The sequence below is a fragment of the Lontra canadensis genome, unplaced genomic scaffold, assembly GCF_010015895.1.
Source record: "Lontra canadensis isolate GAN:19392208 unplaced genomic scaffold, GSC_riverotter_1.0 scaffold142, whole genome shotgun sequence".
NCBI classification, from domain to species: domain Eukaryota; kingdom Metazoa; phylum Chordata; class Mammalia; order Carnivora; family Mustelidae; genus Lontra; species Lontra canadensis.
In genome coordinates this window covers 1,526,237-1,548,704 of record NW_022631136.1, presented here as the reverse complement: position 1 = coordinate 1,548,704, position 22,468 = coordinate 1,526,237, and the positions used below count along the sequence as shown (strand labels likewise).

Here is a 22,468-nt window from a genome sequence, read left to right as displayed (position 1 = left end):
AAAACATGACAAAACCAATATTCTTTGCACTTGGAATCTTAGCCCCTTTTCCCATGCTCACACCATCACTCTGGACAAAGGATCATACATGTGTCATTAGCAAGCAAGAGGTACTGAGGTGATTACAGCGTTAGGGTGGAAGCCATTCCCAGTGTATGGGTCTTCATCATGTTAAGTGGACAGTATGCCTGTTCAAGAGATCACATGTCCTACAGCCAGGAGCTAATTGTGCAAGAAGTTAAGTGTTGAACTTTAAAAACAAGACAGACCACTTGTTGAAATCCTGCTTACCCTGTGGCTTTCCTTATTTCTTTTAATGCTTAGAGAAGATTGTGACCTGAAGAAGAAACACACAGGGGTGTGCACAAAGAAAAAGACATGAATCTTTATTTTTCACTGCCAGCTTCAAGGAAAGAAAATTTTTCTACAGTTTGCATGAGGGATTTTTTTTAACTGTATGTACTCATGGTTATAAACTGAAATGTACTGTATCATACATAGAAAAGGAACAAAAACCCAAGTCCAGCTTTCCCACAGCTACACCTTCTGTCCATCCCAAGGCTTTCAGCAACATGTCCCTCCTGGGAGCTAAGGAGGCAGCCTGCATAGGCTTGTAAATGGTTCATCTTTAAAATGTACATAAATGGGACATTTAATAAAATGAGGGGAAATGGATTTATAAACAATGTTTTTTTTTCTAGGTAACCCTATTTTAGTAGGCTTTTCACAGACTGGGACATGCTCAAGATGTGATGGGCCTGGTGGTACAGATGTGACATTTGTTACCACCTGTTTCTCCTCACCTCCATTTTTTTTGGTTTTTTAACCCCAGAACACTATAATATAGTGAACTGGAGTGATCCTGCCCATAAACAGCTTGGCCAACTTCATGAACCCATGGCATCTGAAAAGTGAACTGAGGATCCATCTTCTCTTGGGCTTCTCTTCCCCAGCTTTTTGCCTGATGCCATTTTGACAGTATGGACTTTGAAGTCAACCCTTTGCCTTTGAAAGTTCAAGAACTATGGTCAACTGTCTACAATGACCTAATCCTCCTCTTTGGTAGTCTCCACAGCAGCCCCAGCCTCAGCAGAGCTGGGTTCCTGTCCTCTGCATACTGTATGATTTTCTTGATGGGTAATTTTTTTAAGACCATAACACCAACGGTGGATCAGCTGGGTTTTGGCCAGGAAGTTATCTTTGTGGATTCCGCCCGCATGGCTTAGTAGTAGAAGGAAGTTTTTTTGTTTTTTTATAATTCCGTTTAATCAATAAACAAGTATTTATTGACTACTTTCTGTGTTGAGACTGAGTATGTGAAGACTGAAATAGAAAACTCATGATTTCCTTTTACTTTTCCACTTACTAGTTTGTTGTAACATGGATGATAAAATGGAGGGATATTTTGATCTGTTTGCTCACCTCACTGAACTTCTGCAGTAGTTTCAGTTTGCTGCCTATACTAGTTTCTCAAAGCACTTTAGAGAGGATACGTATCAGATTCACCTAGAGTGTTCATTTTTAAAATTCAGGTTTAACACCATCTGGGGAGAATTTGGCTAACACCCCAAAGGATTTGACTCACAGCTAAACTTAGGACTTTAAATGAACACATAATTTTAAGACTTTATGGTACTAGATTTGAACAATAAACATTTAAGTTAAATGTTCAAGATACTTAGTATTCCATCTATTAAGGGTGAAGAGGGTGGCATGGGTGAGAGATTGAAGCTGTCAGGTCCTGCTTAGGAATCACCTTACCCACAGCAGCTTTATTAGATGCTACATTTCTATCTCTGAAATGGTGTTTTAACTAAAATCACATTTGCAGCCAACATTAAACCAGAAAATCTTTAAGAATCTAGCACTTGGGTATGTTTAAGAAAAATGTTAAGCACTTTGTTATCCCACAAAGATTAAGCCTGGGCTCTATACAAAACTTTTATAGAGTGGTGGATCTCCTGTACTGTCATGCAGAAAATCCTACAAGAGCCAAGGGTTCTCTGAGCAGGGAGGAAGATGGCATGTGGCAGTACTTCACACCTTCACTCCAGGTGTGACCTAGTCAGACAGTAAAACCACTCAGCAAGCGTTTCAAAGGATTTATTTATTTTACAATAGAAAAGTGTATCTTTGAACCAGCCGAGTTCAAAGTTAGAAGAAGAGTACAACTGCAATTCTGGATAATGCATCTGTATTTCATTCAAAACCACTAAAAAGGAAGAGAGCATAATAAAATTGTGAAGCCATCGGGGAGGAATTAATTCCTATAAGCAATTCTACCCTCCTACCAAAATCCTCTCCACCCAAAGAATTCTTTTGGTTGAGAGCTCCAGAAAAACCCAGCTTAGTGCCAGCCAAGGGGCCTCCCAACTGTTCTACCACTTATTTTTAATTCTGTAATTTTAATTTCAATCACCTGATCATGTGAGCAATTTCCCAGTTAGTCTCTGCAGATAGTGGTCCCTCGATTTCAACACCTTTTTCGGTGACAGTGGCAATTTGAAACTGAAAGAAAGCAGAGCTCCCAATGAAAATGCCCACCCCCACCCTGAGGTGGTGCTCAACCTCCCTGAGGGCTGCTCAAAGATCAAGTAGGGGATCCTCCCCTAATCTGAAATTTGGCAATCAGTTCTTCCAAGAGCAAAGATCCAGGTACTGCAACTATCAAGGGCCCACCAGTTAGAGTCCCCTCATCTTTATTACTCATATCCCTCCTCACCCGGTTATAAGAACGGGCATCTCGATAATACAGCACTCGCATGCAGCGTTCCACTAGCTCTCGGGCCTCACTCTGGCTCAGGACTGGCTGCTTTTCCAGAACTTCTCGCAGCAGAGGCTAGGGAAGTGGGAAATGGGAAAAACACAGGAGATACCAGGGGCTGAATACCCGTCGGTTTCAAATCCACAGCATAAATGATTTTTTAAAAAGGGACAGTCCACCTACTGTGTCACCAGAATGAATTCTGCTTACCTGTGCTAACACCGATTTAAAGGGTAAATTCTAGGGCATCCCTCTTTACACAGGTCTACTAAATATCTGACATACCATTTTGTCTCTGGAATGTTAAGTGCCAATACATACAGACTCCAGACTACAAAGAAAGCCATCTGCCCAGCAGCAGGGATCCTAGCCTAGTCCTCATGTTGGAATTTCAAGGGAAGAACAAGCAGACAACAACTAGTCCCCAGTGCCTTGTCGTCCCTCCCCTCTCACACACCTACCTGAGCCAAGTATGCACCATAACCAGTGGCCAGTGAAGGGGCTTCATAAGCTACACCAAGCATGTCCACATAGCCGAGGAAGCTAACAGGACACAAGAGGTCAAAGAATTCATTTCATCTTAGGTTTTCTTAGGTATCTTAGCTGAAAGATGGGCCATGGGGTCTAAGAAGTGGCATTCACTCAGAAGGAAGAGATACAATATTACATGGACACTAGAGGTTGGGTAGTCGGGGAAATTAAGTTATTTCAAGTCAACCTCTCTCCATCAGCATAGCCTCCAATGACCATGGTGTTCCACAGCGGGTTCATCTTGGAGCGGCGGCTGTACATGGCCCTGGTCAGCCATGAATGAATAGCTCTAGGACTATAGCTGTGTCCATCTCCCAACAGCTCCTCATCAATCCTTAAAAGGAATTGATTATGAGAAAAGGGAAAGAATGGAAGTCAGGAATTCCATCCACCTCCCCTCCGCACCAAAAGAAGTTACCACAATCTTCCCCATTTTACACCCCCTAATGCCGAAAACTATGTATTGCAAACTCTCTTCTTCCACCCCCAACAATTTCCCTGTCCTCTGCTGCAGCCTCAAACTCCTCCACTCTAGAACTTCTAAGGGGATTAAAACAACAACAACAAAAAAAAACCAAAAACAAACAAACAAAAAAAAACCAGTGAATTCGTCTCCCCATCTGGGATCTATTCCCTATTCTCCAGATAACTTACACCATCTGGCCGAGAATTTGCTTCAAATACTGGAAATCTGCATAGTCTCCGGAAGCACCCAGCATGGTGCTGTCGTTGACTCGCATAATGCGAGAGATGTTGCGGAAACGAGCCAAGGAGCCGTAGGAGCCCAGCATGTCTGCGGCAATCACCACTCCACCCTCAAACTTAACGCCCAAGACCGAGGTCCCGGTCACCATGGGGTTCCTAGACAGAGAAAGGGAGTTCTGGCAAGGGTAGAAGCACGAGGTAGAGGGAAGAGCCTCAGCTCCCTTCCACGCAGTGAGTTCCGTTTCTGATTTTCTGTGTGTCCTTTCATTCTCCGGGGCTCTCGGCCCGGGCGTCCCCGCCTCGCCTTCCCGGGTTTCCTCAGAACCGGCCGGCCAGACCAGGCCTCACCGTCCCGCCCCCTGTACAGGCTAAGACCCCGAACACTTACTGCGTGCGCGTAATCGGACCCCCGTAAGGCGAGGACGCCGGCTCCATGGAGGCACCAGGAGTAGGCGGGATGTGGTAAAACTGCCCCGGGGCCGGACCCCCGGCCCAAAGTCTGGACCGCGACTCCAAAAACGCTTCCATCTTAGTCACGGTGGCAGAAGAAATGCTAGCGCCTGGGCCAACGGAAGCGGAAGTGACCCTTCGGTGGCCACACCTTCTTCCTGCCAGCGGCTTCCAGCAGCCATGTTGATGAAGTCACAGCTGTCCGTAAGCATCCTCCTGGTTGGTGGCAAACACCCAGAGAGCTGGAATTGTCTGACGTCGCAGCGCTTCGCCGCATCGCAGTAGAGTCTGGGCTACATCAGAGTGTTCTGACGCACAAATTCGAGGAAGGGGAGGTTGGTTGGGAGGTAGGTATGGGGAGCTACTTCAAGACACTTGAGGGGGCAGAAATTCTCGTGTCCTTTTTTGGATCTTTATTAAAAACCCCACATAAAGTCAACAGTGAATGAGGATCTCTTATATCAGAGGAGCCTTGTGTGGACCCATTTTATAAATAAAGCTTGTGGCGTATTTACCTGGCCACAGAGCAAGTGAAGTTAGATCTGAGTCTTCAAGCTCAGATTTAAAAAGGAATCATATAGGGACAGCCCCTTAAGCATCTACCTTCAGCGCAGATCATGAGGTCCTGGGATCAAGTCCTGCATTGGGCTTCTTGCTCAGCAGGGAGCCTGCTTACCCATGTGCCTGCTGCTCCTCGTGCTTGTTCTCTCTCTGATAAACAAAAATCTTAAAAAAAAAAAAAAAAAGTCATATAGATGTGCATGCCCTGGGGTATGATATCACAGATGAATCACTCACTCTATGAGACCCTGGACAGATGTCTGAAGGTTTCCTTATTGTCAAATGCTCTTGCTGCCCCCCCATCCCTTTAAGCAGCAGAAAAATTCCATTGACTATGGGTGTGAAACTAAATTACAGGTGTTCCCTCTCCAGCATGGCTGTGCAGCTTCCTCTGTGTGTTGCAATCTCATTGGCCACCTATGTGTGGCCAGGCTCAACCACATGGTCTTTGCTCTATAAAAGTTAGTCTGTGAGGCAGGGAGGGGTCACCCTCTCTGTAAGGGGCGGCCCCAACCAGTCTCTTTGCCGGTCAGTTTGATTCTTGATACTTGGCACGAAATAAAGCTTTGCTTGACATTTGCTTTGTATCAGTCTTGCTCCTTTGACCATGGACCCATTATTGGGGGACCCAACAGTGGCTCACTGGGATTCCTCAGAAACTACAAGAATACCTTCTTATTTGTAGCTGCCAGAGCCTTCATCGTCCGATCTTTAAATCAGTCAATCAGCAATTAACTGGCTATGTCCCTGTTTAGAAGCAACTTCCTGGCTTGCTGGTTTTTGGTCTCCTTTTTAGGTCACAGAATAAGGCTCTTATTGGGTCAGTACCAGTTCCAGAGATTAGCTAAGTCTAAATGAAGAAAAGTGAAAGGGTCTAGAATCATCCAGCCTGTGAGTGGAATGGCTCTCAAACCATCAACATTTGATGATGCAATATTTAAAAGAAGGTGACTAGCATGTCTTTTCTTATGAGGTGAAAATAATATGTAAATTAAACTGAAACATGGGGAATCAGGAAGTTTCTTTCTTCTCTTTTTAAAGCAGTCTGATATTATCCGGGGGAAAAATTTTTTTTAAGAGAGGAAGGAGTGGGAGACGGAGAGAGGGAGAATCTTAAGCAGGTTTCATGCCCAGGATAGAGTGAGACATGGGACTTGATCTCACTAGATGGAGATCATGACCCAAGCCAAAATCAAGAGTCAGATGCTCAACCGACTAAACCAACCAGGTTCCCCTCTGGAAAGTCTTTTGTAAAGTGTGCCTCATTTGCTATGGTTGGCTGTTACTTTAAGTTTAATTAATGTCTAGCTCCCACCAAAGTTAAAGGTTTGTTGTTGTTGTTTTTAAAATTTTATTTATTCATTTGAGAGAGATACAGAGAGCAAGCACAAGCAGGGGGAGGAGCAGAGGGAGAGGGAGAAGCAGACTCCCCACTGAGCTGGCAGCCCAAAATGGGGCTCGAATCCAGGACCTGGAGATCATGAACTGAGCTGAAGCAGACTGCTTAGTGGGCTGAGCCTCCCACATGCCCCAAAGTTAAAGCTTTTAAGTCAGCAATCCCTAGACTGGTTCTGAAACTTGTCAGGATATCTTTGGGTATAGGGGATGTCCTGAAAGTCTCAGAAAATAAATAAAACTATACTAAATTGGAAAATAATAACCGTCATGACAATCACTTCAGAAACATTTTCATTATTCTCCTTTTTTAGGAGAAATGGAATTTGAACCTTCAAAAGAGTTAAGAATCATTTCTTGACCTTTTCAGGGCCTAGCCCCAGGGCGTATAACAGAAAGATGAGAAAGAAAGAGCTTCCAGCTTGTCCGTGGCTACACTCTTCTATGAGTCTTCCCTGAGGACTATTGCAATATTTTGTCTTCTAGAATTCATTTCTACAGTATCTCTCTTACAGCATGTGTGGCACTGTCCAAAGACTGTCTCTCCACCAAACTAAAAGTCTCACGAAGGTGGTAACTGAGATTGTCTTTCAACAGTGTCCATTGATGCACAGAAGTTTTTTGGTTTGTTTTTTTTAAAGATATTTATTTATTTGACAGACAGAGATCACTAGTAGGCAGAAGGCAGGCAGAGAGGGAGGGAGAAGCAGGTTCCCTGCTGAGCAGAGCCCAATGAAGGGCTCGATCCCAGGACCCTGAGATCACAACCTGAGTCGAAGGCAGAGGCTTAACCCACTGAACCACCCAGGCGCCCCCATGCACAGAAGCTTTAAATTTTGATTTAGCCTATTTATCAATTTCATCTTTTCTTGCCCATACTTTTGAGATCATAACCAGGAAATTATTCCCAAATACAATGTTATGAAACTTTCACCTGGTTTTCTTCTAAGAGTTTTATAGTTTTAATTCTTTTATTTTATTTTATTTCTTTGTCAGAGAGAGCACAAGCAGGGGGAGCAGCAGGCAAAGGGAGAGGGAGATGCAGGCACCCCACTGAGCAGGGATCCCGATGTGGGGCTTGATCCCAGACCCCGAGATCAGAACTTGAGCTGAAGGCAGACACTTAACCCAATAAGCCACCTAGATGCCCCAATGCACAGAAATTTTAATTTTGATTTAGTCCTATTTATCAATTCATCTTTTCTTGCCCATACTTTTGAGATCATAGCCAGGAAATTATCCCCAAATACAGTGTTATGAAGCTTTCACCTGGTTTTCTTCTAAGAGTTTTATAGTTTTATTTCTTTTTTTAAAAAAGATTTATTTATTGATTTGAGAGAGAGCATGAGAGAGCAGGGGGAGGGGCAGAGGGAGGGGAAGAGAGAGAATCTCAAGCAGACTCCTCACTGACTGTGGAGCCTGACACAAGGCTCCATCCCAAGACCCTGAGATTGTGACGTGAGCTGAAATCAAGAATCAGGTGCTTAACTGACTGAGCCACCCAAGTACCCCTAGTTTTAACTCTTATATTTAGAGTTTTTATCCAATTTTTTGAGATTTTATTTATTTATTTTTAAAAGATTTTTATTTATTTATTTGATACACGGAGATCACAAGTAGGCAGAGAGAGAGGCAGAGAGAAAGCGGGGAAGCAGGCTCTTCACTGAGCAGAGAGCCCGATGCGGGGCTTGATCCCAGGATCCTGGGATCATGACCCGAGCCGAAGGGAGAGACTTTAACCCACTGAGCCACCCAGGCGCCCCGAGATTTTATTTTTAACTAATCTCTGCACCTAATGTAGGGCTTAAACTCACAACCCCAAGATTGAGAGTCACATGCTCAACCAACTGAGCCAGGATGGTGCCCCTTGAATCTCTTCCTCATTTTGAGTTAAATTTGTATATGGTATAATGTAAGAGTCCAGCTTCATTCTTCTGCGTGTGGAGATCCAGTTTCCTCAACATTATTTGTTGGAAAGACTATCTTTTCCTCAGTGAATGGCCTTGGTATTTCATGGAATTCATCGAATATATGTGTGAGGTTTTATTACTGGGTTCTCTGCTATATCCCATTAGTCTATATATCTGTCTTGGTGACAGTACCACACTGTTTGGTTTACTGTAGATTTGTAGCAAGATTTGAAATCAGGAAATATAAGACCCCCAACTTTATTCCTTTTTAAGTGTTTTGGTAAAAGTATCTTTTAGAAACTTTTTCATGGTGGCATTTTTTTTCCCTTTCATCTAGAAATCTAGGTTAGTAGTTCCTTTCTTTCTTTTTAAAGATTTTACTTATTTATTTGACAGAGAGAGAGACAGTGAGAGAGGGAACACAAGCTGGGGAAGAGGGAGTGGGAGAAGCAGGCTTCCCCCTTAGCAGGGAGCCCAGTGTGGGGCTGGATTCCAGGACCCTGGGATTGTAACCTGGGCTGAAGGCAGGCACTTAACAACTGAGCCACCCAAGCGCTCCAACAGTTGTTTTCTTTTGGAACTTTAAAGATGTTATTTCATTGTCACTGACCTCTGCTGTTTTTGTTAGAAGTCACCTGTGTGTCATACTGTTGTTTCTTTGAAGATAATGTGGTTTGTTTGTTTTTTTTTACTTATTTTAAGATGTTCAGCAATGTCTTTGATGTTCATTAGTGTTAGGAGGATATACCTTGGCATGATTTTATTTGTATCTATCTTCCTCGGGTTTGGTGAGGTTCTTGAATCCGTGGTTTGGTATCTTTCATTAATTATCAAAAATTCTCAGCCATTATCTCTTTGAATAATTGCTTTTGCTCAACAATATCTTTTCTCTCCTTGGACTCCAGATATGCTATTTATTTGAGCATGTTCTCATGCTTCAGAATTTTTGTTTTCCATTCTTTTTGATTTCTGCACTTGAGCTGGACTATTTTCTATTGACCTGTCTTCCAATTCACTGATCCTATGCTCTACTGGGTCCAGTTGCTGTTACACTCTTACATTGGATTTTTCATTTCAGATTTTGTATATTTTTTCAGTTCTAAAATGTCCATCTGACTTTTTTTTTTTTAATCAATTCCAATTCTCTGTTTAAATTCTCTGTATTTTCTTCTAGATCTCCATTATTTTCATTGTTTTCCTTAATATGTTAGTCATAGTTACTGTTACATTCTTGTATGATGACTCTAATATCTGGACCATTTGTGAGTTTTCTTCTGTCGATCTTTTTGTTTTGGTCATGTTTCTTTTTTCTGTGCAAATAGAATAATTTTTTATTGTCTTCTAGAATTGATGAATAATTCTAGAGCCCCCATATCATGTTCTTTTCCAAAAAGAACATGTTCTCCCTTTTTCCTTTCAGGCAGTTAGAGTGAGGTGCTGATCACCACAATCCAGTCAGGAATTAGGCTTTATGAGGATTGGGTTACTGTTTCAGTCTGTACGCTCCTATTTTTCAGGCATGTTCCTCACAATCTTCTGATTGAACACTGGGCAGGTATTCATCTCCTTAGCACTGAAATACTGAAGAAGATTAAGCTAGATCTCCAGGTTCCTGCTCCATGCAGCTCAGAATCTGGCAGATATCTTGAGGAGGAGTCCAGTTGAGGTTCTTGTCCTTCCTCTGCCTGCGCAGGTCTTTGTTTCCTAACCAATAATGCCAGACTGGGAGATTTAGTATGCCATTTAGAAGCTTGTAGTCTGGCTCTCCAGCCTCCTGTACATTCCTAGAGTTCAGCAAATGTTCCATGAATAAACTGGCCACCTAAGTTTTCAGCTTGTCACTCCAGCTTTGAATGACCACCAAAAACTGATGAGTTCTCTTCCCCAAGTGGAGGCATTCTGCCTGGGTTAAGCTTCAGCCTCAGCCTGTGCTCAGCTTAACTCAGAAAGATTCTTTCATTGCTGGAATTTTACTTCACCTATACCTCATTCCTTCCACAGCCCTTTGGTACTTTAAAAAAAAATAAGGTTTTTGTAATTTATCTAGATTGTTCTTGCAGTAGAAGGACTGACCTGCCAAGTCCTTCAGCTTACCAGGTGCATTCATATAGATACTGTAATAGATAACCACAAACTTAGTAGCTTAAAATCACAGGAATTTAGGGGCGCCTGGGTGGCTCAGTGGGTTAAAGCTTCTGCCTTCGGCTCAGGTCATGATCCCAGGGTCCTGGGATCGAGCCCCGCATCGGGCTCTCTGTTCATTGGGGAGCCTGCTTCCTCCTCTCTCTGCCTGCTTCTCTGCCTGCTTGTGATCTCCATCTGTCAAATAAATTAAAAAAAAAAAAATCTTAAAAAAAAAAGACAAAACAAAACAGGAATTTATCCTTGCACAGTTCTATAAGCCAGAAGTCTGAAGTTGAGGCATCAGCAAGACCATACACACACACACACACACACACACACAGAGGTTTCCTTGGTTTGTGGGCACATCACTTTCTTTTTTTTTTTTAAGAGTTTATTTATTTATTTGACAGAGATCACAAGTAGGCAGAGAGGCAGGCAGAGAGAGAGAGAGGTGGAGGCAGGCTCGCCGCTGAGCAGAGAGCCCGATGCGGGGCTCGATCCCAGGACCTTGGGATCATGACCTGAGACGAAGGCAGAGGCTTTAACCAGCTGAGCCACCCAGGCACCCCTGGTACATCACTTTCTGTCTCTGTCTTCACATCACCTTCTCCTCTGGGTCAAATATGCCTCTGTCTTTCTCTTACAAGGACACTTACGATTGCATTGAGTACCCACCCAGATGATCCATTATAATCTCTTCATTTAAAGACCCTTCATTTTTTAAAAATTTTTCATTTTTTTAATTAATTAATTAATTTATTTATTTATTTTTTAATTTTATTTTTTATAAACATATATATTCCCCCCCCAGGGGTACAGGTCTGTGAATCGCCAGGTTTACACACTTCACAGCACTCACCATAGCACATACCCTCCCCAATGTCCATAACCCCACCCCCCCTCTCCCAACCCCCCTCCCCCCAGCAACCCTCAGTTTGTTTTGTGAGATTAAGAGTCACTTATGGTTTATCTCCCTCCCAATCCCATCTTGCTTCATTTACTCTTCTCCTACCCCCTTAACCCCCCATGTTGCATCTCCTCTCCCTCATATCAGGGAGATCATATGATAATTGTCTTTCTCCGATTGACTTATTTCGCTAAGCATGATACCCTCTAGTTCCATCCACGTCGTCGCAAATGGCAAGATTTCATTTCTTTTGATGGCTGTATAGTATTCCATTGTGTATATATACCACATCTTCTTTATCCATTCATCTGTTGATGGACATCTAGGTTTTTTCCATAGTTTGGCTATTATAGACATTGCTGCTATAAACATTCAGGTGCACGTGCCCCTTCGGATCACTACGTTTGTATCTTTAGGGTAAATACCCAGCAGTGCAATTGCTGGGTCATAGGGTAGTTCTATTTTCAACATTTTGAGGAACCTCCATGCTGTTTTCCAGAGTGGTTGCACCAGCTTGCATTCCCACCAACAGTGTAGGAGGGTTCCCCTTTCTCCGCATCCTCGCCAGCATCTATCATTTCCTGACTTGTTCATTTTAGCCATTCTGACTGGTGTGAGGTGGTATCTCATTGTGGTTTTGATTTGTATTTCCCTGATGCCGAGTGATATGGAGCACTTTTTCATGTGTCTGTTGGCCATCTGGATGTCTTCTTTGCAGAAATATCTGTTCATGTCTTCTGCCCATTTCTTGATTGGATTATTTGTTCTTTGGGTGTTGAGTTTGCTAAGTTCTTTATAGATTCTGGACAGTAGCCCTTTATCTGATATGTGATTTGCAAATACCTTCTCCCATTCTGTCAGTTGTCTTTTGGTTTTGTTAACTGTTTCCTTTGCTGTGCAAAAGCTTTTGATCTTGATGAAATCCCAATAGTTCGTCTTTGCCCTTGCTTCCCTTGCCTTTGGCAATGTTCCTAGGAAGAAGTTGCTGTTGCTAAGGTCGAAGAGGTTGCTGCCTGTGTTCTCCTTAAGGATTTTGATGGATTCCTTTCTCACATTGAGGTCCTTCATCCATTTTGAGTCTATTTTCGTGTGTGGTGTAAGGAAATGGTTCAATTTCATTTTTCTGCATGTGGCTGTCCAATTTTCCCAACACCATTTGTTGAAGAGGCTGTCTTTTTTCCATTGGACATTCTTTCTTGCTTTGTCGAAGATTAGTTGACCATAGAGTTGCGGGTCTATTTCTGGGCTCTCTAGTCTATTTCATTGATCAATGTGTCTGTTTTTGTCGTCTTGATGACAATAGCTTTGTAATAGAGCTTAAAGTCCGGAATTGTGATGCCACCAGCTTTGGCTTTCTTTTTCAATATTCCTTTGGCTATTCAAGGTCTTTTCTGGTTCCATATAGATTTTAGGATTATTTGTTCCATTTCTTTGAAAAAAATGGATGGGATTTTGATAGGGCTTGCATTAAATGATTGCTTTAGGTAGCATAGACATTTTCACAATATTTGTTCTTCCAATCCAGGAGCATGGAACATTTTTCCATTTCTTTGTGTCTTCCTCAATTTCTTTCATGAGTACTTTATAGTTTTCTGAGTATAGATTCTTTGCCTCTTTGGTTAGGTTTATTCCTAGGTATCTTAAGGTTTAGGATGCAATGGTAAATGGGATTGACTCCTTAATTTCTCTTTCTTCTGTCTTGTTGGTGTAAAGATTTATGCAGCTGATTTTTTTTTAATTTATTTATTTTACAGAGAGAGATCACAAGCAGGCAGAGAGGCAGGCAGAGAGAGGAGGAAGCAGGCTCCCCGCTGAGCAGAGAGCCCGATGAGGGGCTCGATCCCAGGACCCCGAGATCATGACCTGAGCCGAAGGCAGCGGCTTAACCCACTGAGCCACCCAGGCGCCCCTATGCAGCTGATTTCTGTGCATTGATTTTATATCCTGACACTTCACTGAATTCCTATACAAGTTCTAGCAGTTTTGGAGTGGAGTCTTTTGAGTTTTCCACATATAGTATCATATCATCTGCAAAGAGTGATAGTTTGACTTCTTCTTTGCGGATTTGGATGCCTTTAATTTCTTTTTGTTGTCTGATTGCTGAAAAATATGGAATGCTTCACGAATTTGTGTGTCATCCTTGCGTAGGGGCCATGCTAATCTTCTCTGTATCTTTCCAATTTTAGTATATGTGCTGCCGAAGCGAGCACTTCATTTTATTTTTTTTTTATTTATTTTTTTTTAATTAAAGTTTTTTTTTTTTTAAGATTTTATTCATTTATTTGAGAGAGAGAGAGAGAGAGCATGAGAGGAGAGAGGTCAGCGGGAGAAGCAGACTCCCTGCCAAGCAGGGAGCCTGATGCGGGACTCGATCCCAGGACTCCAGGATTATGACCTGAGCTGAAGGTAGTTGCTTAACCAACTGAGCCACCCAGGCGCCCCTCATTTTATTTTTTAAAAGATTTTGTTTATTTATTTGTCAGAGAGAGAAAGCACAAGCATGGGAGGCAGCAAGCAGAGGGAGAAGCAGGCTCCCCACTGCAGAGGGAGCCTGATGCGGGGCTTGATCCCAGGACCCTGGGATCACGACCCAAGTCAAAGCCAGATACTTACCAACTGAGCCACCCAGACATCCCTAATTCATTTAATGACATCTGCAAACACCCTTTTTCAAAATACAGTAACATTTACAAATTGCAGGGATTAGGGTGTAAATCTATCACCACTCATTATCAACCAGCCACATATGGAATCAGAAGTTCATCTAGTTTTTACTTTTATCATTGAAAAATAAAATATGGAAGATCATCAAAGCAAATATATGACTTGATGAATTACTATAAGGCAAACACCCTTGGGATGCCTGGGTGGTTCAGTCAGTAGTTAAGTGTCTGCCTTCAGCTCAGGTCATGATCTGAGGGTCCTGGGATCAAGTCCCACATCGGGCTCCCTGCTCATGCTCAGTGGGGAGTCTGCTTCTCCCTCTGCCTGCTGCTCCCCCTGCTTATGATCTCTCACTCTCTCTCTCTCTCTCTCTCTGACACTGTAATAAATAAAATCTTAAAAAAAAAAAAAGGCAAACGCCCTTGAAACTACCATCTAGATCAAGAAATGAAACCCTTGGGGTGATTGGGTGGCTCAGTAGGTTAATCTCTGGCTTGAGCTCAGGTCATGATCTCAGGGTGCTGGGATGGGCCCCGCATCAGGCTCTCTGCTCAGCAGGGAGCCTGCTTCCCCCTCTCTCTCTGCCTGCCTCTCTGCCTACTTGTGATTTCTCTCTGTCAAATAAGTAAATAAAATCTTCAAAAAAAGAAAGAATAAAGAAAGAAAAAAATGGAACCTGTCCAGCAATGCCACCCAGTCCCAATCACCATTCTCTCCCTGCCCTAAAAAGTAGCCACTATCCTGATTTTTACGATAATCATTCCCTTGTATTCCTTTAGTTTTATCAAGTAAGTATGCTTCCTGGGACACTCTACTTCAGTCTTTCCCACTTCTTTGATTTGATACCTATTTTGAAGTTTTGTTTTGTTTTCAGTCTTTAGCCCTTTTTAATGGCATGTTATTCTTTTCAGTATTATTATATACAAATCAACAGTCTTTTCATTTCGTCTTGCCTTTTAGGGATAGTTAGGAGTAAGAATAAACCACTTATTTTTATTATTTCCATTATAAAATCTGTAGAATTATTATTTTTTGATGACCCTTTGACAGTTGGTTGGAATGTGTCCAGTTGGGTAAAATAGTGAAGATAGGCTAAAAGTGCTTTAGTTATAATTATTTAAAATTTTAAATTATTTCAGAAGGAAAAAAATGAATTTAGAATGAGAAAGCAAAAAACATCAAACTTAAAATCTGCAGAGTTCCAGGGGCGCCTGGGCGGCTCAATTGGTTAAGCATTCTCACTCTTGATCTCAGCTCACTTCTCTATCAGGGTCATGAATTTAAGCCCCACATTGGGCTCCAAGCTAGGGGAGGAGCCTTCTTAAAAAAAAAAAGCTGCTGAGTTTCAAACAGAATTAAAATGGCTTAAAGATAATTCCCTTAACGGGCAATAGAAAATAAAGCTTGAGCAAGTAAAAAAAAAAAAAAAAAAAAAAAAATTGGTTGCTGGAGGAACGTTCATAGAAGATTTTGTTAGTTAAAAGTGACTAATTTTCCCTGAGCACACTACTCTGATCTCCCAGCCCTGTCAACACCCTGCCTTTCCCCAGCTCATATCAAATTGTTGTCTAGGGCACCTGGCTCACTCAATCATTAGAGTATACAGCTCTTGATACCAGGGTCATGAGTTCAAGCCCCCATGTTGGGTGTAGAGCATACTTAAAAAAGAAAGAAAGAAAATAAATAAGGGCTCCTGGGTGGCTCAGTTGGTTGGGTGACTGCCATCAGCTCAGGTCATGATCCTGGAGTCAGTGGATCGAGTCCCGCATCAGGCTCCGACCTCTCTCCTCTCATGCTCTCTCTTTCTCTCTCTCTCTAATAAATAAATAAGAAAAATATAAAAAAGAAAGAAAATAAATAAATAAATAAATAAATAAATGGACATGTCATAATAAAAGAAGGTGTTGTCTAATCTTTCTCTTAATCCTCATCTTGAGCTGATGGGAACTGCTTTCATTCCACCTCTTGTGGAGGTGAAGAAATGATCTTCTGTTTTCTATTACTGCATCTAAAGATTTCCTCTTCTGTCACCCTTTTTTTCCTAACAGTTTATCCATTGAAGACCCTAGATGTTTGATCTGTGTACCCTCCCTTCTGCCTGCAGTCTGGGTTTGGCTGATTGTGTACTAATAGTGTAGCTCAACATTTTCCTCCCTCCTCTGCATTTCCTGCATGTGGGCAGCTCAATCTAGAGATCTGATCAGACTCAGGCTTGATGCCTTTGGCAACACTACAGGTGCTGGTGTGTTCTTTCATTCAAGGTCCCTTGTGTCTGATTGTCTCTCTTTTTTGTGATGTTAGCAATTGCTTCTGTTCGATAAATTCTCTTGGTGTTGCAAAATAATGATATTCTAAATCTGTGATTTCATTTTCATTCCGTAGCTTGAATATTTTCATGAAGAGGTACTTCCCCTCATCTACTTTTTGGTTACCCAGTGCTAAACATTATAAGAAAGGCAGGATAAGCAGTGCCTGGTTGGATCAGTTGGTAGGGTATGTGACTCTTGATCTCAGGGTCATGAGTTCAAACTCCATATTGAGTGTGGAGCCCACTCAAAAAAAGGAGTTAAAGAAAAAAGGCAGGATAAATGCTTGATTCTTTCTCTTTATTGATTTTTTTAAAGATTTTATCTATTTATTTGTCAGAGAGACAGCACAAGCAGGGGGAGCGGCAGTCAGTGGGAGAAGCGGACTCCCCAGTGAGCAAGGAGCCTAATGTGGGACTCGATCCCAGGTCCATGACCCAAGCTGAAGGCAGACGCTGAAGACTGAGCTACCCAGGGGGTGCCTGGGTAGCTCAGTGGGTTAAGCCTCTGCCTTTGGCTCAGGTCATGATCTCAGTCAGGGTCCTGGGATGGAGCCCTGCATCGGGCTCTCTGCTGGGCAGGGAAGTCTGCTTCCCCCTCTCTCTGCCTGACTCTCTGCCTACTTGTGATCTCTCTCTCTCTCAAATAAATAAATAAAATCTTTAAAATAAAAAAAAAAAAAAAAGACTGAGCCACCCAAGCATCCCTCTGTAATGACTTTTTTTTTTTTTAAGATTTTTTATCTATTTATTTGACAGAGATAGAGATCACAAGTAGGCAGAGAGGCAGGCAGAGGGGGAGAGGGAAGCAGGCTCCCTGCTGAGCAGAGAGCCTGATGCAGAGCTCGATCCCAGGACCCTGAGATCATGACCTGAGCCGAAGGCAGAGGCTTAACCCACTGAGCCACCCAGGCACCCCATCTCTTTAATGACTTTTAAGATGATTTTGCCCCATCGTTATATAAATGCAACATTTTTAAAATTTTTATGAACTCATGGATTTTCTTAAAAAGCTATGTATATTTGTGGGGGAGGGGCAGAGGGAGAGGGAAAGAATACCCGGCAGACTCCCTGCTGAGTGTAGAGCCTGACATGGGGCTCGATCTCACAACCCCAAGGTCATGACCTGAGCCAAAATCAAGAGTTAAACACTTAAACTGACCGAGCCACCCAGGCACTCCTGAACTCATGGATCTAAACATTATTCATTCTGATGCTCAAATTTTTTCAGATTTGGCCAGTTAGAATCCTTTCAAGCCAGCTCCTGGGTCCTTTTAACATTTCTCCATCATTGGGCACCTGGGTGGCTCTGTTAGTTAAGCATCTACCTTCTGCTCAGGTCATGATCTTGGGGTCCTGGGATCAAGTCCCATATTGGGTTCCTTGCTCATCAGGGAGCCTGCTTTTCCTTCTCCCTCTGCTGCTCCCCCTGCTTATGTTCTCTCTTTGTCAAATAGATGAATAAATAAATAAGTAAAATCTTTAAAAAACAAAAAAAGATTTTAAATTTTATTTTAGAGAGTGAGAGTACACAAGCCTGAAGAGGAGCAAAGGGAGAAGGAGGAGCAAGAGTCCTCAAGCCGACTCCACGCTGAGCAAGGAGCCTGACTCAGGGATTAATCCCAGGACCCTGAGATTATGACCTGGGCAGAAATCAAGAGCCAGTGCTTAACCAATGGAGCCACCCAGGTGCCCTCAAAATGATGTAGTTTTGAGTACCATTGGGCTCCAGAGCCCACAGCCAAGGAAAAATTCTCGAGATGTCTTTGGCGCAAAAAGGTGATTTTATTTAAAGCACAGGGACAGGACCCATGGCAGAAAAGGCTGCATTACAAATGTGAGGGGTGACTGACTGTATACCTGGGAGTTGGAGGAGGTAAGGAGAAAGGAACGTTTCTAAAAGGGCTTTCTGTCTCAAGTATTTGTCAGTGGGTGGCAGGTCATAAATTTAATGTTAGGGCTCCAAGAAATTGAGTTATGGATCTCTGAAAGTTAGGCTATTGGTAAGAACGTTTTTCCCTTTAAATCATTAAGACATTTGTAAACTGATGGAGACTTACATCCTGCAGGATTGGGGTCCTTATCAGTTAACGATTCTTGTTTTTCCTTTCCCTTAGTTTTAGGGCAGCCAGAAGTACCTGAGGAATGTCACACAAATCCCCCCCACCCCAGGATTTCGGGGGCTGGGGGGCTTGTGAGGTGTCAGCTTGTGTCTTGTCCTTAGCTTGGCTTCTGCTCCCTCATCAGAAGTGCCTTGTGAGGGGCGCCTGGGTGGCTCAGTGGGTTAAAGCCTCTGCCTTCGGCTTAGGTCATGATCTCAGGGTCCTGGGATCGAGCCCCGCATCGGGCTCTCTGCTCAGTGGGGAGCCTGCTTCCCACTCTCTCTCTGCCTGCCTGTCTGCCTACTTGTGATCTGTCAAATAAATAAATAAAGCCTTAAAAAAAAAAAAAGTGCCTTGTGAAATTTACGTGGATACTTCTACTTCCACTTCAAGTAAAATGCTACAAGCCTTTTACTTAACCTGGCCTACATGATTATCTGTACTTACTTTCTTCCCCAATGAGAAGAGACCCTGTTTTTCTCAAGGACTTAGAGAGTTACAGAATTAAAATATCCCAAGATTATTCATGTATTTTAATCCCACATTATACATTAGTCTCTGGATAAAAGTATTACTAATACCACCAACAATATAATTTCTAAAAACAAAACATTTTTTGTATTTGTTCTTCCCATTCTCCCGCCTCATTTTAATAGATGTGCTATATCCACATGATCAGATCATAGAGTCAATAACACCATACTCTTTTCCTTCTAATTCCCATTTATTCTACAAGTAATTTATATTTAATATATAATATATATATATGGCTTAAACCAGCTCTCCTTGTGTTGATGTTGCTCTGGTCATTTTGTCTAAAGCTTTTTTGTAGATCCTTCCAGGAGGGCTCATGGAATCTATATTCTCTCACTTTGGAAGTGAAAGACAATGGCAACAGTTGTCTGTACCGTTCAAACTTCCAAGTCAGTTTTCCTGGATATAAAATCCTTGGCCCACAGGTTTTTCCTTAAGTATATTTGAGTTAATACTGCTCTGCTTTCTTCTGACTTAGATCATTCTTGTCAAACGGTCTAACCACAATCACATGTCCTTTTAGAGGACATGTGCTCCTTTTGCTTAAGAGGATGAGTTTTTTTCCTTAAAATCCAGTAATTTTACTAGAACATGACTGTGCTATTCTGAGTCAGTGTTCTTTTATATATGGTTTGTTGTTTCACAGTGTAGGGTTTTTAAAAATATTTCTTCCCTTGTGGCGTCTGGGTGGCTCAGTGGGTTAAGCCTCTGCCTTTGACTCAGTTCATGATCCCAGGGTTCTGGGATCAAGCCTTGTATCAGTCTCTCTGCTCAGCGGGGATCCTGCTTCCCCCTCTCTCTCTCTGATAACCTGTCTGTCTGTGATCTCTGTTGAATAAATACATAAAATCTTTTTAAAAAATATTTCTTCCCTTTATTTACAGCTTTTAGTATTTATTTTCTTCCCTTGCTTTGATTTTCTTCTTTAGGTCTATTATCTCTCTGTTAGAGCTCCTGATCTTCTTTACCTATCTTTAGTATCTGTGTCTCTTGAATCCTGAATATCTTTTCATTTATTTTCAACCTAAAAATTCTTTTGATGTTCTGTTTCTTTTGAGACATTATCTGTTGTATTTATTCAGTCTTATATTCCTTCCAGTTTATAGTCTTCATTTCTGAGATTTGTCCTTTTATTTCCAATTTTTCCTGAGTTTAATCACCTCATAGTTGCATTTTTTTCAAATTCTGACTTAAGTTTTTCTTTTATTTCTTGTATCATTTCCTCAGTCTCTTTTAGCTCGTTTTGAAATAGTGAATTAGTTTGTTCTGCTTGTGGGCACATCTGTCTGGCATGCTTTCATTGTCCATAAGGATGTTATTCTCCCTATTCTCTTTCTTCTTAGAATAACTTTAGGGGCGTCTGGGTGGCTCAGTTGTTAAGCATCTGCCTTTGGCTCAGGTCATGATCCCAGGGTGCTGGGTTGAGCCCCACATCGGGGCATCGGGCTCCCTGCTCAGCAGGAAGACTGCTTCTCTCTCCCACTCCCCCTGCTTGTGTTCCTCTTTCGCTGTGTTTTTCTCTGTCACATAAAGAAAATATTTTTTAAAAAAGAATAACTTTGTGTGGGATTTGCCTTCAAGACTTTACTGTTGCTAATTTCTTTTGGAAACACTTGTTTTCCTAACTTTGAGGAGTCTTGGTTCAGGACAGCTTTTCTGACTTCGCAGAGCTCCCTCTGCTGTTGTTTTTGTGGAATGCTTCAAAAAACATGGCAGCATGCTAAGATATCCTAGCTTGGTTCCTCTTCTCCACTTTTATCTAGACCTCGACCATTGGCTGTATTATCCCTGTTCTGATTAATTTTTTCTCTGCTTCCAGCAGTTTCTCCTTGATGTGTAGCACTGTCCTAGAGAGGAACCTTGCTTGTCCACTGGAGAATTCCTGACAACAGGACTACTCCAGCCCCTTCAGACCTGGGACTCCTTGCCTTCTCAGCCATTGGATTGGGTAGAGCCCTTACCTGTTTCAAAGGCAGTTTTCAAATGAGCCCGTGCTTTCCAGTGAATGCCTGTTGGCTCTTTTGGGAGCTCCTGTTCTGAGATGTGTCTGATGTCTTCTTACTTTGTTCTGCTCTCTCACACACAAATAACTAACACCTCACAGGTTTTTTAGCTAGCGGTGGTTTTGGGGATAGGGAAGCTGAAGGTGATGCGGACAGGCTGGGTCCAAAGGGCCCAGAGAGGCGGTACCACAGGACTAGCCAAGAGGGTTCTTGGCTGGAAATAAAACAGGAGCCAGGAAGAAGTGAAAGCAGAGTTTATTGGGGCAGTGGGGGGGAATACACACACACACACACACACGTATATATGTATATCTGTCTACATATATATATACACACATACATACATACGGAGAGAGAAGGAGATACGGACAGACCACCTGGGAGACTTGGAAAAGAAAAGAAAGATTATCGTCTTGCTCTGGGTCTGAGGTTCATTTTGGTGATTGTGGTCTGGTGCATGTGTCCTCAGGCATCTGGGAACTGGTCAGAGCAGGGCCAGAGGCCAGGTGTCCTTCATAAGTCATTCATTCCCTGAAGCCAGGGGTCTTGGGGTCAAGGTGTTTAGAGTCGGCTGTTCCTGACTACCCCGTGCAGTCACTCCTTAGTTGTTATCTATTGTGCTGGAAGATTCCAAAGATATTATCTCTTTGTCTCTTCCCGGAAGGCCCTGTGCTATCTACATTACAAGGCACAGGTAGAGTGGGGTGGGGGTGCACATCCTAGCAAGAATAGAAGCTGGAAAAGGAGGAAAGGGGAAAAAAATGGCTTTTATTTCCCATGGGGTCCCTTCAGTTTTCCTGTCTCAAGGGATCCCTTGAAAAAAAGCCACTTTTTTTTCTTTGCTCCTTTTCCAGCTTCTATTCTTGCTAGGACCTGCACCACCCTCTGACCCCACCCCCACATGCCTTAATGTATGCCCTTCTTGAAAAGGTCAAGGAGGGAGGGGCAGAGGGAGAGGGAGAAAGAGAACCCCAAGCAGATTCTGCAAACAGATGCCAAAAAAAAAGAGTGGGATACTTAACCCACTGAGCCACCCAGGCACCCCATAAATTGCTGCAGTAAATTCTTAAACTTTTGTTGTTACATAGTGATGCTTTTGTTTCTGTAAACTGAGTCAAAAGATACATACCTTTATTACTTCTTTATGGATGTCATACAGATAGTACCTTAATCCCAGATGCACAACTCAGTTAAGATGTATATAGATATATATCCATGTAACGGCTATTGAGGTCAAATTATTAGACTTTCCCCAGAAACCTCCCTTATACCCCTTCCAAGTCAATAATCCTCCGTTGAGAGGAAACCACTGTCCAGATGTCTATCAACATAGATTTGTCCGTCTGCTCTTGAACTTCAAATGAACAAATGATGCTGTACTCTTTTGTGCCTGGCTTTTGCTCAGCCATATGTCTTTGAGATTCATCTTTGTTGTGTGAAAGTAATAATTTTTTTTTTCCTCTGTGGTATTCGTTGTATAATTGGAGTGCATATTTAAATTTGTTCTTGTATC

General features: G+C 42.4%; 1 protein-coding gene and 1 non-coding gene across 3 annotated transcripts; both read right to left on the bottom strand.

Moving 5' to 3' along the window:
- Positions 1-230: 230 nt before the first annotated feature.
- PSMB4 (proteasome 20S subunit beta 4) lies at positions 231-4,571 on the bottom strand. Of its 2 annotated transcripts, none has more exons than XM_032843607.1 (7): positions 4,389-4,571; positions 3,950-4,156; positions 3,483-3,629; positions 3,226-3,307; positions 2,723-2,839; positions 2,420-2,508; positions 231-337 (listed from the first exon to the last, which is right to left on the bottom strand). In XM_032843607.1, the coding sequence occupies exons 1-7, from the start codon at positions 4,526-4,528 to the stop codon at positions 253-255; spliced, it is 867 nt and encodes a 288-aa protein (XP_032699498.1). In that variant the 5' UTR covers positions 4,529-4,571; the 3' UTR covers positions 231-252. The 2 variants fall into 2 exon arrangements, with proteins under 2 accessions (XP_032699498.1, XP_032699497.1); XM_032843606.1 differs by lacking the exon at positions 231-337 and adding an exon at positions 2,088-2,212.
- Positions 4,572-13,450: 8,879 nt separating this feature from the next.
- Positions 13,451-13,557, bottom strand: LOC116858818. Its single transcript, XR_004381017.1, has one exon. It is a non-coding gene; the product is annotated as a U6 spliceosomal RNA (small nuclear RNA).
- Between the last annotated feature and the right edge of the window lie 8,911 nt (positions 13,558-22,468).

Excerpts from the sequence above, each read along its gene's own strand:
- PSMB4 (XM_032843607.1), bottom strand. The coding sequence starts at position 4,528 with ATGGAAGCGTTTTTGGAGTCGCGGTCCAGACTTTGGGCCGGGGGTCCG. Across the intron at positions 3,308-3,482 it reads GGCTATGCTGATGGAGAGAG|CTTCCTCGGCTATGTGGACA; the intron begins GTTGACTTGAAA and ends GTGTCCTGTTAG. Across the intron at positions 2,840-3,225 it reads ATGGTGCATACTTGGCTCAG|CCTCTGCTGCGAGAAGTTCT; the intron begins GTAGGTGTGTGA and ends CCACTTCCCTAG.